At 45.5% G+C, this 15442-nt stretch overlaps 1 protein-coding gene across 8 annotated transcripts in view; it reads right to left on the bottom strand.

The window, feature by feature from the left end:
* Positions 1-2924: 2924 nt before the first annotated feature.
* The window catches only part of MYO9A (myosin IXA), a 143865-nt gene continuing 131347 nt past the window's right edge, over positions 2925-15442 (bottom strand). For 6 of the 8 annotated variants that reach the window (XM_054272505.1, XM_054272506.1, XM_054272512.1 and 3 more), the window contains 11 exons: positions 14903-15014; positions 13983-14044; positions 10924-11116; positions 10302-10430; positions 9866-9971; positions 9335-9466; positions 8000-8123; positions 7131-7184; positions 4918-5120; positions 4601-4743; positions 2925-4204 (listed from right to left, as the gene is read on the bottom strand). In XM_054272505.1, the coding sequence (XP_054128480.1) occupies positions 3717-4204; positions 4601-4743; positions 4918-5120; positions 7131-7184; positions 8000-8123; positions 9335-9466; positions 9866-9971; positions 10302-10430; positions 10924-11116; positions 13983-14044; positions 14903-15014 (1746 nt within the window). In that variant the 3' untranslated portion in view covers positions 2925-3716. The remainder of the gene's footprint in view (positions 4205-4600; positions 4744-4917; positions 5121-7130; positions 7185-7999; positions 8124-9334; positions 9467-9865; positions 9972-10301; positions 10431-10923; positions 11117-13982; positions 14045-14902; positions 15015-15442) is intronic. The other 2 variants (XM_054272509.1, XM_054272510.1) reach the window with 1 other exon arrangement.

Here is a 15442-nt window from a genome sequence, read left to right as displayed (position 1 = left end):
AAAACTATCTTAATTTAAGTAGATTAGTATGAATAATCTGACTAGATAAAATGGGAATTAAATAGTAAAAAACAGAAATAAATTAAATTAAATAATAGAATCAAATGCATGTAAATTATTGGAATATAAATAGCTGCTTTGAAGTCTCCTTAAATAGTCTGACTAGAAGGAAAATAAAACTAAATAATCTGAAATAATATCAATAGAAATAAATTGAGAATAAACAAACTGCATATTAATAAGAGAACCATAATGAATCTCATTAGAAATCAACTGAATTAAATTATGCGGACAGAATTAAAATGAAATAATCTGAATAGAAATAAATTGAAAATAAAATAAGTCATCTGAATATTAACAGTCTGCCTAAAACTAATCTATAGAAAAAATCTGAATAATCCAATAGAAATAATTGGAAATTATCTGAATGCAGAAAAATTGAAAAATTGTCTAAATATAAGTAAAATAAAAATTATCTAATTAAAATAATTTGTATATAAAGAATCTGTATACACAGAAGTAACACCAATGTGAATAACAAGTAAAATAGAAACTCTGTGCACATAAATAATGAGAATGTGAACAAGCAGCATTAAACAATCCAAAGGGAAGTGATCTGGAGCCCTGGCTCCCCATCCCCATGATTGGGATTGGGAAAATCCACAACTCCACAACCCCATGGAACAAATGGAGCAAGCCCCAGAGCCCCAGGACGTGGGCAGGGGGTGGCAGGAACGATGTCCCACTGGGAATTGTTGGCCTTTGCAGAATGACACTTTTATTTGTCCGTTTTTGTCAGTTTGTACAAGGTTCCGAGCGCGGGCGACGCGGGATAATATATCCTCTTACATACACACTCTGTTTAGTTTACAAGCAGCGACTTTATAAATTACTTAGAAAACTTTCCGTGAAAAATAACAATAATTCCCCTCGCAGCCCTCCAGTAGTCAGTACATTCAGCCCTCTGGAAAACCTCTGGGACCCCAAATCCTGCCGGGGAAGGGCTGGGAAGGGGCGGGGGAGCTGCCGGGGAAGGGGAGCCTGGAACGCGCCATTGTCCCTCCAGTCCTGCTCACTCCTGCCACAGCTGCACTTTATATATGGATATATTCCTTTTACATGTGTTTTTATTATACATATAACCACAAATATATTATATATATATAAAGAAACATATTTTCTATATATTCTATATATATTCCATACATTTATCTATGTCAAGAAGTCTATTTTTTTATATATTTTCCCTACATTCCACACATTTTTAAATATATGAAGAAATAGAGAGAAAATATATTTCTTTATATATACTATATATTTCCTTTATATATTTCTTTACAGAGAAATACTCTTTATATAAAGAAATATATAAATATATGTGAAGAAACATATATAAACATACATATTAAACATATATTAAATATATGTTTAAATCATATAACATTAAATATGTTTCTACATAGAGAAGAAATACATTAAAATATATATAAAGTAATAACTATTCTTTATATATAGTACATATCTCCTTTATATATACTTCCTTATATATAGAAATATGTAATATATATACATAAGGAAATACATAATTTCCTTTATATACTTCTTTATATATAAATATATAAGCATATATAAAGAAATATGTATTCTTTATATATAGAATATCTTACATATTTATATATAAATATGTACTATATATAAGAAATAGAAAATACATAAATGCATTTAGTCTTAATATTCTTTTATGTATTTTTTAATTACACAGAGAATATTTATCCTTTTGTGTGCATATTTTCTTTATATATAGAATATATATATTATTACATATGTTCTTTATATATATAAATATCACTTAAATATATTTTCCTTATATAGAGATTAAATATATATAAGGAAAATAAATATATCCTGAAAGAAATTAGATAGATATACATACATATATATATATATACACACATATTCACATACATAAATACAAACACATGTATATGTGTGTGTTTATGTATATATATATGTATTTACGTGTATGTATATGTATATATACATATATATTTGCCCCAGTCAGATGTGACATCCCTGCTCTCATCCCACAGGGATGAGAAACCTGAGGATGAGGCTGGACCCTTCACTCATGCCCAGGATCTCCTCCCCTGGCCATTTTAAGGGCAATTCTGGGGTTTTTAGCTCAAGAGGCTCAGAAGGCTGGATTGGCACCAAGCACTCGCAGCAATCCCAGCTCCCAGAGAATCTGGGATGGCTCCCCAGGAGTTTCCACTGTTGTGGCCACCAGCTGCCTTCCCAGTGCATCCACGTCTGTCCCCAAGGCCCTGTTTTCCCCTCTGGGACAGGGAAAATCCCATTTTCCCCCATGGATGGGGTGATTCACCGGCTCTTGCCCCACTCCCAGGACGCAGCGCCGAGGCCGATGCTGTTCCCGCTCTCCCTGCAGCATCTGTCACTTCCGCCGTTGGAAAAAAATGGAAGATAACATGAAAAAAAGTCAAATTTCAAATATCAAATAAAAAATTACCCCAATAAATAAACCATCCCTGGAAAGGGCAGGGGGAGAGGGGATTGAGGAGCAGCTCAGCCAAATCCAGTCACGCTGGGAAAAGACAAAACACTCAGGAAAACTCAATTTTTTGCTATTTCCCCCATTTTTTGTGGCATTTCAGGAAAGGATAAGCCCCAGCCCAGCCCACCTAGGAGGACAGATCCAGCCTTTGTAAATCTAATAATTGCCCTGGGGCTCCTGATTTTGCCTTTCCAGAAGTTTTCTGGTACCTGGAGTTTCTCCAGGTGCCACTGAGGGTGATGATGAGACTGGGGAGGGATTATAAACTGAGAAGCTGAGTCAGTAACTAGCATCATTAATTAGTCCTATGATGGGTTATGATGGTATAATTACACCTCAAGGGATTTCCTGCTGAGATTAATAAAACTCCATGTTTTATTGAGTGATGGCCAGTGACACCAGTGGGGACACCAAGGATGGCTCAGCCAACTGCTCCCCTCCTCTCCCACTCAAAAATAATAATAACAATAATAATAATAATAGTAAAAAAAAAAAAAAAAAAGTTCTGGGCAAAAATAAAAAAATTAAAAAAATATATATTTACACAAAAATCCAGGAACCAGCATATAAACAAATATCACTTCAAGTAGTCCTCGATTATTATTAATTATTATTATTTTTTAATACTGATGATCTCGAAAAGACAAAAAAAAAAAAAAAAAAAGAAAAAAAAGGAAAGACAGTTAGGTCTTGTTAAAAAACCAAAAAAAAACCAAAGGGAAAAGGTGATTTTTGGCAGGTTTCAACACTTTTCCATGCACTTGGCGTTGGCGTGGATGAGGTGGTTAAAGCGCGGAGGGCTGGGCTGCAGTGGAGCAGCTTGGGATGCTCCCGTGGGATTGTTAGGCTGGGTTTGCTCCCACCAGCAGCGATGGCGATTCGGCACAAGGATTTGGCGGCAGGTGCTCCCAGACGTGGGATGCTCCGAGGGGAAGGGCCAGGAGCTGTCAGTGCCTCCCATCCCCGGCCACCCCCGGCCACCCAAAGGTCTCAACTCCCCCAAATCACTAAGGCCACCATTAAAACCGTTGCCTCCAGGCCTTTTTAATTAAGAATTCATCTCCTGGCATTAACGAGGAAGCCATCAGAGCGCTGCCAACGGGGAGGATGCCCCAGCATGGACACGGCTCCAGGGTGGAACATCTCAGACCATGAACTCGTTGCTCCCCAGGAGGACAAGGGGTTGGGCAGCGGCGCAATCGGCCTCAGGGTTCCTCTTGCGTCCCCCTCCAGGCCCCCCGTCCGGGGGCTCTTTGGTTTTTGGGGGGGAAGATTTCACACTCTTCAGTTTCTGTTTGCCCTTCTCCGGGTTGAAGGTCCCGCGCGTGGTGAACTGCGGCCGGTCCTCGGGACAATGGAGAGGCCCCGGCAGGCCATCGGGGCTCGCCCGGCTCTCGGGGGCCTCGCCATGGTGTCCCCCTGCCCGGTAGAAAGGAGATTTGGAGTACATCTGGAAGCGCTTCCGGGGCAGGTGGGGCAAGCAGGAGGTGGAAGATTGGGAGGAGGAGGAGGAGGAGGAGACGGGGGTGTCGGTCGGCTCCGCCGGGTCCAGCCGCATCCTGGGGTGCCGTCGCAGCCGGCTCGGCCCCTCGGCCTTGGCAGGGCGCAGGGAGCTGAGTGCTACACTTCTCTCTGCAGGGGCAGGAGGAACACAGATGGTCAGCTCCCACACACCACCCAGTATCCAAGCACCCCGCTCCCTGGGGACACAGGCCATTGAAGCCAGGACAACATTCCTAGCACCTTGGTGGGGACAGCAGCACCCCTGATGATGTGGCAGTGCTGGAAGAATGCTCACCTCCCCACCAATCCTGGCTGCTCCCACACATCCCCAGGGCCATGTGCTCGAACCCTTAACCCCCTCACTGCATACATTTAAACTGTCGACTTTAAATAAACTTGAAAATCCCAAGTAACCCTTCCCAAAGCAAAAAAAAAACATGGTGGAAGGTGTCCCTGCCCATGGCCTTTGAAGGTCCCTTCCAACTCAAACCACTCCATGACAAACCCAAGAACCCCTGGATTTACCCGAGCGATCGGAGATGGCTCCTTCGGAGTCAAAGTTCAGATTTTCGGAGCTGTCAGCTGTGCCAATGGAGGCTTCGGACTCGAGGGTTTCATCGTCGGAGGCGCGGGGCTCCAGTGTCAGCATCTCGAATGTCAGCTCCTCCCTGCAAAGTCAACCCAGCCCAAATGAACCAACGGGACCAAAAAGGTGGAGAGGAGAAAGGGAGGCACATGCACTGAGGGATCGTGGAGGGGGGGAGGTCTGCAGTCATCAACCACAGGACATCAAGCAACATCCAGAGGCTGGGGACATGGCTTGAACCCTGGGCCAGACTCACTTTTCCTTCTGCAGGCTCTCGATCTGCTCAGTCAGCACCTTCTCCTCCTGTTGCATGGCCACCTGCTGCTGCTCTGTCACTTCCATCTCCATGGCCTCCTCGCTGCTCAGGGTCTCCTCAGGGACGTCCGTCACCGAGGGCAAGCGGCCGGTGACAGGGGACGCGGGGCTGGGGAAGGCGCCGCGCCGCACACGCCCTTTGCCCTGAAGAGAGACAACGGTGTCACCACCACAGCCGAGGGCATGTGGCAAACACTCAGGTGCCAACCACACTGCTCTCCCAAGGAGTGAAGAAGAAGGCCCTAGGCCCTGGTCCTTTGTGTGCCGCCGCCGGATGCACCCCGGGCCCTCAGGCTGGGAGAAGTACCAGAAGGACTCAACACATTGGAGGGGCTGGGGATGGAGGTGGTGGGGAAGACAGTGGTGAGGATGATGCTGATGGACCAAGTGCAACTTGGTCCAGGTCCAAGCAAGCCCAGCTAGCAGCAGGCTGGGTTCCCACAAAGCCCACAGCCTGCACGATGGGAAGCTTGATGGTAGCTTTGGGTGGGAGCATCACCAAGGCTTTGATTTCAGGGCACCTGATAAAACCCGTTTTATCCTTGGATCAAGTCTCACATCCTTCCCTCATCCACCCTTGGTATTTCCTGAGCATCACAAGGGTCTCACTGACCCCTTCAGCAAACAGGAACTCCCACCTAATTATGTTGTCCATGCCATGCCATGTCTCATCTACAGGAGATCCAGAACCAGGACCACCTCCAGTGGTCCATTGTAAGACAATCAATGTGGATCTCTGTGCCCACAGTTGAACTCACTCTGATCTAATGCAGCTCTGAAGAACTATCTCATTTTTTAAATACTGAAACTGAAAACAAAAAAGGATGCACATGGTGGTGGTAGAGGTGGAGAGATATAATATGCAACTGTTTTAATCTTCTGGGGACCAGCTCTACAGATCTGCTCCATGGAGCAGAGGAAAATGGAGGATTCTTGGAGATGAGGGACATGGCAGATATTAAACAGCTTTTATCTTAACCGTTATCATGACCAGACTTCTCATCTCCTACATTCCAGATCCTGACATGACCAGGACTAGGAGATGTCCATCACCCATGAAAATCCTGCATCTCCTTGGGTTTGAAGAGCCTGTTGCAGCTCAGTTTTGCTTCACCTTTTAACCCCCACAACTGTAGCATCTCTGGGTCTTCCTGACAACCCATGTGCTCAGAGCAGATTTTCAGGATAAGGGATCCTCCCTTTTTCTCTTTAAAAGCCAGATTTTCTCAATTTTAGCCCTTTCATCTTTTAACGCCACATCTCAGAGATCTTTCTTTGTCAGCAAAGCCTCTCCTGTGCCCTGGTGTTCTTCTGATGACACTTTTCACGTGGGCTCCTGAGCTGAAGCACAGCTCCCTGAATCCTATTAGCCAAAAGCCCCCAGATCCCAAAGATCCCACTGCCTCGTGGAGTTAAGCCCCTGAGAAATGCTGTGCTCAGGGGAGCAGAGCTCAAATTTTGCTCTCCTCCACCTCCTGACACTCATGGATGGGGAAGAATGGGGGGAACCTGAGGGAACTTTCATCATGGACTGAGCCTGTTTGGAAAGGAAACAGCCCTATGAGAATTCCCAAAATCCTGCAGGTGCTTTTCTTGCCTGTCACAATCTCACAGAACTCAAACTCAAGCTGGGATGGAGTTGGGGAATACAGGACTTGCTGGACTCCTCCTCATTCAAACCTGGGTGTCCTGACCTTGTTCTTAGGGTGCTGGTGCTCCTCCTACACGGAGGTGGAGGAGACTTTTGGATGCCTCGTGGTCTCCAAGGCATCCAAGCTGAGGGTTTTATTCACCATCTTCAGAAACAGCAGCGCTGTGAAAGCAACTTGATGCTGAAACGCATCCTGAGCGAGGAGAAATCGAGGTGGGAAGGGAAGGGATGAGTCAAGCAAAGTAAAAAAGAGGGAAGCACAGGATGGAAAAAGGAAATAAAATAGAAAATTAAAGTAAGGAGGAAAGGAAGAGAGGTGGGAAGCGTATTTCTGAGGAGCTGCGTGCAGGGATGGCCGAGTGCCAGCCCCAAACCCCTGTGCTGGGGGGCCCTGCTGGAGGAACGGCGGCTCCGAGGCGCGGTGGGACAATGGCCGGTGGGACAGAGCTGGAATGAGCGACGGTGACACACAACGAGGGACGCGGCACTGCCGTGATACATACCGGGATTGAACTGCGGGTTATGCTCATAAATCTAACTGCAATTAGTACGGGCTTCTGGATTGGAGAGGAGATGAAAAGGAAAGCAGAAGGTTAGAGTGCACATGCCGCCGCCCCTCCAAAAACCCGCTTTGCTCACTTTGAGGTTTTTTCTTGGTTAACTGAGATGAGTGGGGCAGCTCTGCAGCGCCAGCTACTCAATCTTGGGCAGCCCCTGCTTGGATTTCATCCCCAAAAAGCAGAAGCAACGTGTCCCTGAGCATCACAGGGGGCAGGTCCAAGCAGAGGGGGGTCCAAGCTTGGCTCCTCAGCCCAAGCCTGTGCTGATGGTGCTGCAGCAGGTCCGTCCCTCTCCCGCAGCCCAACAAGCCAAGCACAGGTGCATCCACAGCCTGCCAGCCCCCTGCAAGCATGGAAGCTCAATGAGATGGGTTTGAGGCTCCCAAAAAGGCAGAGCGGGAGCAGGGAGAGCCTCTGGGCAACTCATTTTGGGTTCAGATAATGTGACTGAGCACGAAAAACAACGGTCCAGGTCACCCATGGGGTGATGTTGAGCTGGTCACTGAAAGGCTTGACTCAACTCAGGACCAAACAAGCTCAAATGAAGGTGGAAATGCTGATCAGGAACATCTGAGCAGGAGCGACAATGTTTCCATGGACTGTTCCCACCTCCATGTGCTTTGGCATGACTCCCTGCAAAGGTGAGGAGCCACCACAGGGCTGAGGGTCCCTGTCCTGGTGGAGATGGTGTGGGAGTTTGCGAGAGGTTTGGGAGGCTGGGATAAGCAGGAGAAGATAAGGTAGGGTGGCTTCAGGGGCAAGGAGAGGACAGGAGAGGACAGGAGAGGACAGAGAGGGCTCTGGCATCTCACCATGGATCTGCGGATCAGGGAGAGGCGGCTCTTGGCCTTGTTCTCTGCAAACTCCAGGCTGTTGATGTCTTTGAGCCGAGCCTTGTACTTGTTCATCTGCTCAATGACAATTAACTCCACGCAACTAAGGGAGGAAAAACCCAAAAGAAGACAAAATGGGAGGAGGAAGCCATTGGATCTGAGCTGCTCTGTCTTGTCTTGGCTTATCCTTCAACAGGATTTTGTGGTAGCTTCTCCCTTAGTTGCAGCACATTCTCTCGTTTTATTATGGAAAGGAAAGGATTATTTGGAAGATCTGCCCTGATGGAAGAGCACGGAGAAGAAAGCTCCAGCTGGAAGCAGAGGGTGGAGAGAATTCTCCTAAAGAGAGTGATCACAGGCCAGGGATGGATTGAGGAACAACCTACAGATATTAAATATGGACAAGGATCCCACCAGAGAAATCTACACCCCTGGGAAGAGGGAGTGGTGGAACACAAACCTGGAGAAGGCAGGCTGATTCCATCTCACTTGCACACAGTAACTCTGCAGCAGCTTGTGCAACTGAACTGATTGTTTCATTTTGTCAGGAGGGTGTTTGGGGAAAAACACAGTCCTTTCCTTGAAATAAAATGCAAGGAAGTGCTAGAGCTTGAAGTGTGAGGGAGAAGCTACAATGAAATCCTGTTAAAGGACAGATGTTCCTGCCATTTAAACACGTTCTGGTCTTCAACAATTTTAATACTTCCTGGAGGTAAAACCACCCCTTTCAGAAGCCTAGCCCTTCACTGGAGGGTTTTCATTATTGTAATTGACTCCAGGATCTATTTTAACACCTATTTAGTATGAGCCAAACCAAATCTGGGCAAGCACTTCACTTTTTCTCTGTAAAACATTTTCAGTTATGGCAAACACCATAAATAAATCTTAATATATTAATATCACTATTGCTGCAGACCAAACAACTCAGTTCCTTCAGTAAAAAAGCCAAAATCAAGTAACAATCAAGATCTGCTTGCCAAAAATGAACTGCATTAGCTATAAAACCATGTCAGCACAAGCTCCACCTTTTCCTGCCAGGCAGGAACAAAAGCTTATCCACTCTTGGGGATCCTCCATCACTTAAAAATCCTCATTTAACAACTTCTTGGGGATTGAGAGGATTTGAAATATCTTCATGCAGATGCATTTAGATGCATAAATTACTATGTGTTTGTCCCTTTGTGCCAAAGCTCTCAATTTCTGAGCCATGACCATCCTAGGGGTGGTCCATCAATTTTTGCCCATCCTAGGGGTTACCAAGATGTGAATGGTGATGTGGTGGTGGAGCCAGCTCACCCAGCCCCAGGCTCTTACGTGGTGGTTTTGCTGATGTCCTGAACACTCTGCAGAGGGTCTGTGGTGTCGGGGCAGCGGAGGATGCAGGGGGCAAACACAATGGCCAAGGCATTGGCTGACATGCGGTTGGTCTCTTCTTGGAGGGCAATCCTGAAAAAACAGGGATTCAGAGAGAAGTCAGAGGTGGAGGCACCTCCACTGCACCTCTTGCACGTGGTCATGGCTGAGGAGAGGAGATGATATTTCTATGGTGTAATCTTGCTTTGAGGGACAAAGACAATCCTCAAGACATCTCAGATATTCCCAAGGCAACAACCAGCCCTTTCCACCCAATAACATGGCCCTGCAGCAGTGAGAGGCACCTCAGGGCTGTAGGAACCACAAGTGACCAGAGCACAGCAGAGGTCACTCATCAACACAACATCCCTTGGACAAACAGCTCCATGGCCACCTCCTGGGAGACAGGGTGGATGCAAAAGCCTCAGATGCTGTGGTGGGAAGGATCCTGACCATGCTGCCTTTGCCTGAAGGTGCCCAGGCCCAGCATACCTGACCAGGTGGAAGATGAGGCGCTCCAGGGTGCTGAGGTGGGTGCGGGAGAGCTGGTCGATGACCGAGTACACCCCACGCACGGTCTCCTTCCTCTCCTGGAGCCCTGTGGAGAAACCACCAGCACTTAGGGGCAGCTCCTACTTCTTCCTCTTATTTAAAATGGTACTTCTTAACACTTAATGTTACTACTTAGGAGACAGAACTTTGAGGCTGAAATTAGCTGAACCATGATGCAAAAGCCACCAAAATGAGAACAAAATGCCTGAGATTTTGCATTAAAAACCCTTTATAACAAAAAATCAGACTTTGAAACCAGGTAAACACAATTTGGAATGAAATTAGGAATTGAAGAGTGAATGAAAAGTTTGGCACTCAGAGTGGCCATCATTTTCCCCTCTGCCAAGGGAATGGGATAGTGAGGGAAGCTCCTCACCCATCACCCGCAGGAACTCCTCATAGAGCTCAAAGGTCATGAGGGGGTTGGGCAGATCTCGGAGCCACTGCTTGAACACGCTGGCAATGACGTGGATGTTGTAGTCGTCCAAATTCACGTTATCGATGTCTGGGTTTGGCACCACATGAAGCAAGGAGGAAAAGAACAAGAGACAATGATCAATATGAAGCCCAAGGCTGGACAAGGTGACCTTTAAAGGTCCCTTCCAAACCAAACTGTTCTATCATAAAGTATTCTAAAATAAAATATGTTTACGTGCCTTTAACGGCAACAAATCCAGCACATGATTTCAGCTCCACATGGTAAAATCAGAAATACTTTTCTAGGGTAAATAACTTCAGGTGGGACCAGGATTTCTTTTCTCACTGATGATTGCTAGGGTGTAAATAAGGCAGCACTTTCCCCCAATTAGAATGACTTTTTCACGGATTGCTCCCAAAAACCCCATGAGTTGGCAACCTGAGTTGTGACTGCCAATGTGAAATCATTCCTTGCGCAGCCCAGAGTCAGGAATGCTGAAACATTCCACCTTCCTCCCATCCAACTTTGCTGCTGTGGAGATTTTCCTCCCCAGGCAGGATCTTTTCCCCCTTCCCCTGACCTGTATCGAGGCCTTGCCGCAGCTCCTTGATCTTGTTGGTGGATCCTGATTTCCTGTAGATGCCCTCGGTGTAGAGCCCGTGCATCTCGATGTAGTTGATGAGCTTCTCCACCAGCAGGGGCACCGCCCGCTCCTCGCTGGTCAGCCGGGACAGCTCCACCCCAAACTGCCGTGGGGAGAGCTCTGGGTCGTGCTGCAGGAAAAGGGAAAAAGGGGAAAAAAGGATTGAAATCCTTCTGCACCACCCACTCCTCGCTGGTCAGCCGGGACAGCTCCACACCCCACTGCTGTGGGGAGAGCTCTGGGTCGTGCTGCAGGAAAAGGAAAAAAAGAGATTGAAATCCTTCTGCACCGCCTGCTCGTTGCTGGTCAGCCAGGACAGCTCCTGTCACAGACACATTTTATGAAAAATCCTTTCTTTAAGATTTTTTTTCTCCTGAGAAGCTGACAGGCCTCAGGAACAAAATGCAAACAATGATTATCTGCTGCTGTGGAATGCAATAAGGTGGATCTGTGATTGGTCTCATGTGGTTGTTTCTAATTAATGGCCAATCACAGTCAGCTGGCTTGGACTCTCCTTCTGAGACACAAGCTTTTATCATTCTTTCTTTTTCTATTCTTAGCCAGCCTTCTGATGAAATCCTTTCTTCTATTCTTTTAGTATAGTTTTAATATAATATATATAATAAAATAATAAATCAAGCCTTCTGAAACATGGAGTCAGATCCTCGTCTCTTCCCTCATCCTCAGACCCCTGTGAACACCGTCACAAGCTCCACACCAAACTGCCATGGGGAGAGCTCCAGGTCATGGTGCAGGAAAAGGGGAAAAGGGATTCAAATCCTTCTGAGATGCAATGCTGGTGCAGGTTTGGATCTGATTATCCAGAGTCCTTCAGCAGATACAGGAGTGTGGTATTTTCGGGGTCCCCTGACGAAGGAAGGAAATGATGAATCTGACTCCATGTTCTTAGAAGGCAAATTTATTATTTTATGTTACTTTATTATATTATAGAATGCTATACTAAACTATACTAAAGAATAGAGAAAGGATACAGACAGAAGGCTAAAAGATAATAAAGAAAAAACTCATGACTCTCTTTAGAGCCTTGACACAGCTGGACCATGATTGGTCATTAAGTTCAAACAATTCACATGTTGGGTAAATCTCCAACCACATTCCAAAGCAGCAAACCACAGAAGCAAATGAGATAATATTGTTTTCCTTTTTCTCTGAGGCTTCTCAGCTTCCCAGGAGAAGAATCCTGGGCAAAGAGGATTTTTCAGAAAATATAATGGTGGCACAGGAGATGTGTGAGTCTAATGGAGGACAGGACAGGACAGGATATGGGTCTTGCAATGCTAACCCAGTCTCTGGACATGCACCTGAAGGCAAAAAGTTTGGATTTTCTTTTTTTAACCAACCCCACTGTAGTTATATCCCCAGACTGGCAGAGCCAAAGCAGCTGGGCATGGTCCTCCTCCTCCTGCCCTCTGGCACCATCTCCAGGGATGATTTCCCCTCCCAAAGATGCACAAAGCAGAAGAGGCAAATTTGAATCTTGGGTGTTTAAATCAACCTGAAGAATTGCAAGTTACAAAATACCAATGAACAAAGAAGATGCCAACAAAAGAACATGAAAAAACCCACGTAAAACTGTCATGAAGGGCCCTTTTGCCAGCTGCAAACCCTCACTGGAGAGTTGGTATCTGGCAAATTCAAATGTGAACAAAGTCCTCCTGCACAGGAGATTCTGGATGGGAAAAGTCAAAAGATCCAATAAAATATTGACACAGATTCTCAGCCCTAGCCAAAGGTGAGATGCAGCTCTGCCTTCAGCAAGGCAGTGGCTCCCCTCACAATCACTCCTGCATTTTTCTTTCTCTAACTCAATCTCATCCTTTCATTGATCCTGCAAACCTTAGGAACAGATGTGTGGAAGGTCCCCATGTTGTTTCTTTCTCATGACTGACGGTTTTTAGCTCTCTGTCAATGAGAACAACCCTAAAAACAAAAATTCACCAAGCACAGAGGAACTGGAGCCTTCCTAGAGAACGTCTAACTGCCCAGTGCAAAGCTACCCATGAAGACACAGTGAACTTGCTTCCTGGGATGCAGCACAAAAACTTCCTTGTGCAGAGAAATCACACAAAGAAGGCAGCTCCAAGAAAGCCTGAAAAAATTAATCAGACATCTCAATGAACTTCCCAGATTTTAGAGCACAAACTCTAATGAGGTGTCCCCAGTTCTTGCAGAACTAGTGCCAGAAAGGGAAAGACTGCAGCAGAAGTTCTATTTATATTCAAAATACAAATGTATATATACAGAATACAGATCACACACACACACACACACATATATCTTCAACATATACATTCAGATTATTCCTTGGGAAAAATGGCCTCATGCAGCTTTCTGGGGGCTGTGTATTATGGAGGTTGTTCTCCCCTGAGAAGCCTCCCAAGGAGCTGATAAAACTTTCCACTCATTATTATTGTTACTCTCTGTCCTTCTTCTGGGCACAAAATAAGCTATTTAAAACATCCCCACCAAATCTGGATGATTCATTGTTAGCTGGGATGACCTGCTGCACTCATTCCCTGTTCCCCATACCCTTAAATCCAGTAAACAATATTTAATACCCCTCTAAGGAGGGCAGTGAACATCTTCCACCTGCCCTTCCTCACTCAGCTGTGGCAAGCAAGGACTGTAGAGAAAAAGCCTGTATTTCCAAGAATAACCCCAGATTTCCAAACCCTTAAAAGCTACAAAGCCAGGGAAATTCCTTTTATTCTGTGTGGTTACAAGGCAGGGAACGCCACTGCAACATCTGCTGCATGACTGGGCAGATCTACAGTGACTCATCACCGCATAATTCCCAAAATATCTACAAAACTCTGGTTGGAGAGACCTCTGGGGATCTCTGGTCTAAGCTCCTGCTGAAAGGAAGGTTATGTCCAGAATTTTATCAAGATTTGCACCCTCTAATAATTTTTATACAAACTTGGGATCATTGTCTCAAGGTATTTAATGGAAGCAAAGCACTGAGAGATATTTACCTTTTTGGAGCACTTGGTTGTGGTTTTAAGACAGCACTTCTTGTGACAAGCATATTTACATACTGCAACAGAGAAAAGGAGTGTTTAATTATGCCAAAAATCACACTGCTGGAAAAACAGCAATTCATATGAATTAAGCAGCACTTCTCAGAACTACCAAGTCAAAAGCATGCTGCATTTGCTGTTTCCAGGGGCCAAGTCTGGATTAGATCCACTCAAACAAAAATTATGAAGCCTTTAAAATTAAAGGTGCCATATTTACATACATGAAGTATTAAACCCTCCCCTCATCCTCCTGACAGATCAACTCAGACTATAACCCATGAGAGCCATCAGACACAGATACCCTCAGAGACTGGAAGTGGCTCCCCCTTTGTATTCTCCCTGCACTGGGCCTGAAATGCTCCAGGGCTGATGCTGCCAACCAAATCACAGAAATGGAGGAGGGATGATGGAAAAGGTTGATCCATTTCTTGGGTTTTTCCAAAAAGACATGGATCAGGTTTTTCCATCACCCTCCTCCATTCCCCTGATCTTCCCAAAAATTCGCATGCGTGGAGGTCAAACAGGTAAAGGTCAGGATACCCAAAGGCATCCCAGGGACACATTTCCATAGCTGACTTTACTGTCCTTCCTACCATGACAGTAAAATGTGTCTGACCTTATGGGATGGGCACTAACCTGATGGGATAAGATGTGTAACACAAAGTTCATTCACTGTGTCAGGAAGGACTGCTGGGATGGATTAACTAGTTGACTTCAGAAACCTTAAGACCTGTCCCTAAATCTCTTCAGGTGTTACAAAAATCAAAATTACGTCAGCAGGGGGTTACAGGAAACAGCAGTAAACACATTTCAAAATCCCCAAACTCATCACTGTGATAGAAGCACAAGAAAAGGATCAAATAAAGAGTGCTTACATTTACAAACAGAAGCCCTGTCCATGATCCAGATCAAGGAGGAACAATATTCACAGTATGTGGGGATGCTGTATTGGGTTGCCTTGAAAATGTGACCATTGTGCTCTTCCACCTGGAGGATAAAGGTTGTGTGGTGAGAAAAGGGAGCCAGTGCTCAGCCTGCTGCAAAATGGAGAGATGATAAACACAGCTCTCTCTCTCTCTCTCTTCACCTTTAGCTCTTGCTTTTATTTGGTATTTTTGTTTCTTCTTCAGCCCAGCAACCCCAGAGACAACCCAAACCTACATCTACCTTGTAGGGGAACTGAACCCTCATGGAAGCAGGCTGGAAGCTCTTTGACTGAGCTTGGCAGGTCAACTTCTTCATGTTAAGGTTTTCTGTGCATCTGTGGCCCCTTTTTTTGGCTTTGCACCTGCACCCTTCCCAGTACCATCACATCCCTTAGGAAAACAGGAGGTGTAATGTCCTCCATGGCTGATCCCACAGATGTAAAACACATACTGTAAATTTATGCAGAAAGCTGGAGCAAGGCTTTGTTT

Source organism: Melozone crissalis, unplaced genomic scaffold (genome assembly GCF_028551555.1).
Source record: "Melozone crissalis strain CALT ecotype California unplaced genomic scaffold, PUWL_Pcris_2 ptg000014l_1, whole genome shotgun sequence".
In the NCBI taxonomy this organism is placed as follows: domain Eukaryota; kingdom Metazoa; phylum Chordata; class Aves; order Passeriformes; family Passerellidae; genus Melozone; species Melozone crissalis.
The sequence above is the reverse complement of the archived record's forward strand: the minus strand, read 5'-3'. Positions and strand labels throughout refer to the sequence as shown.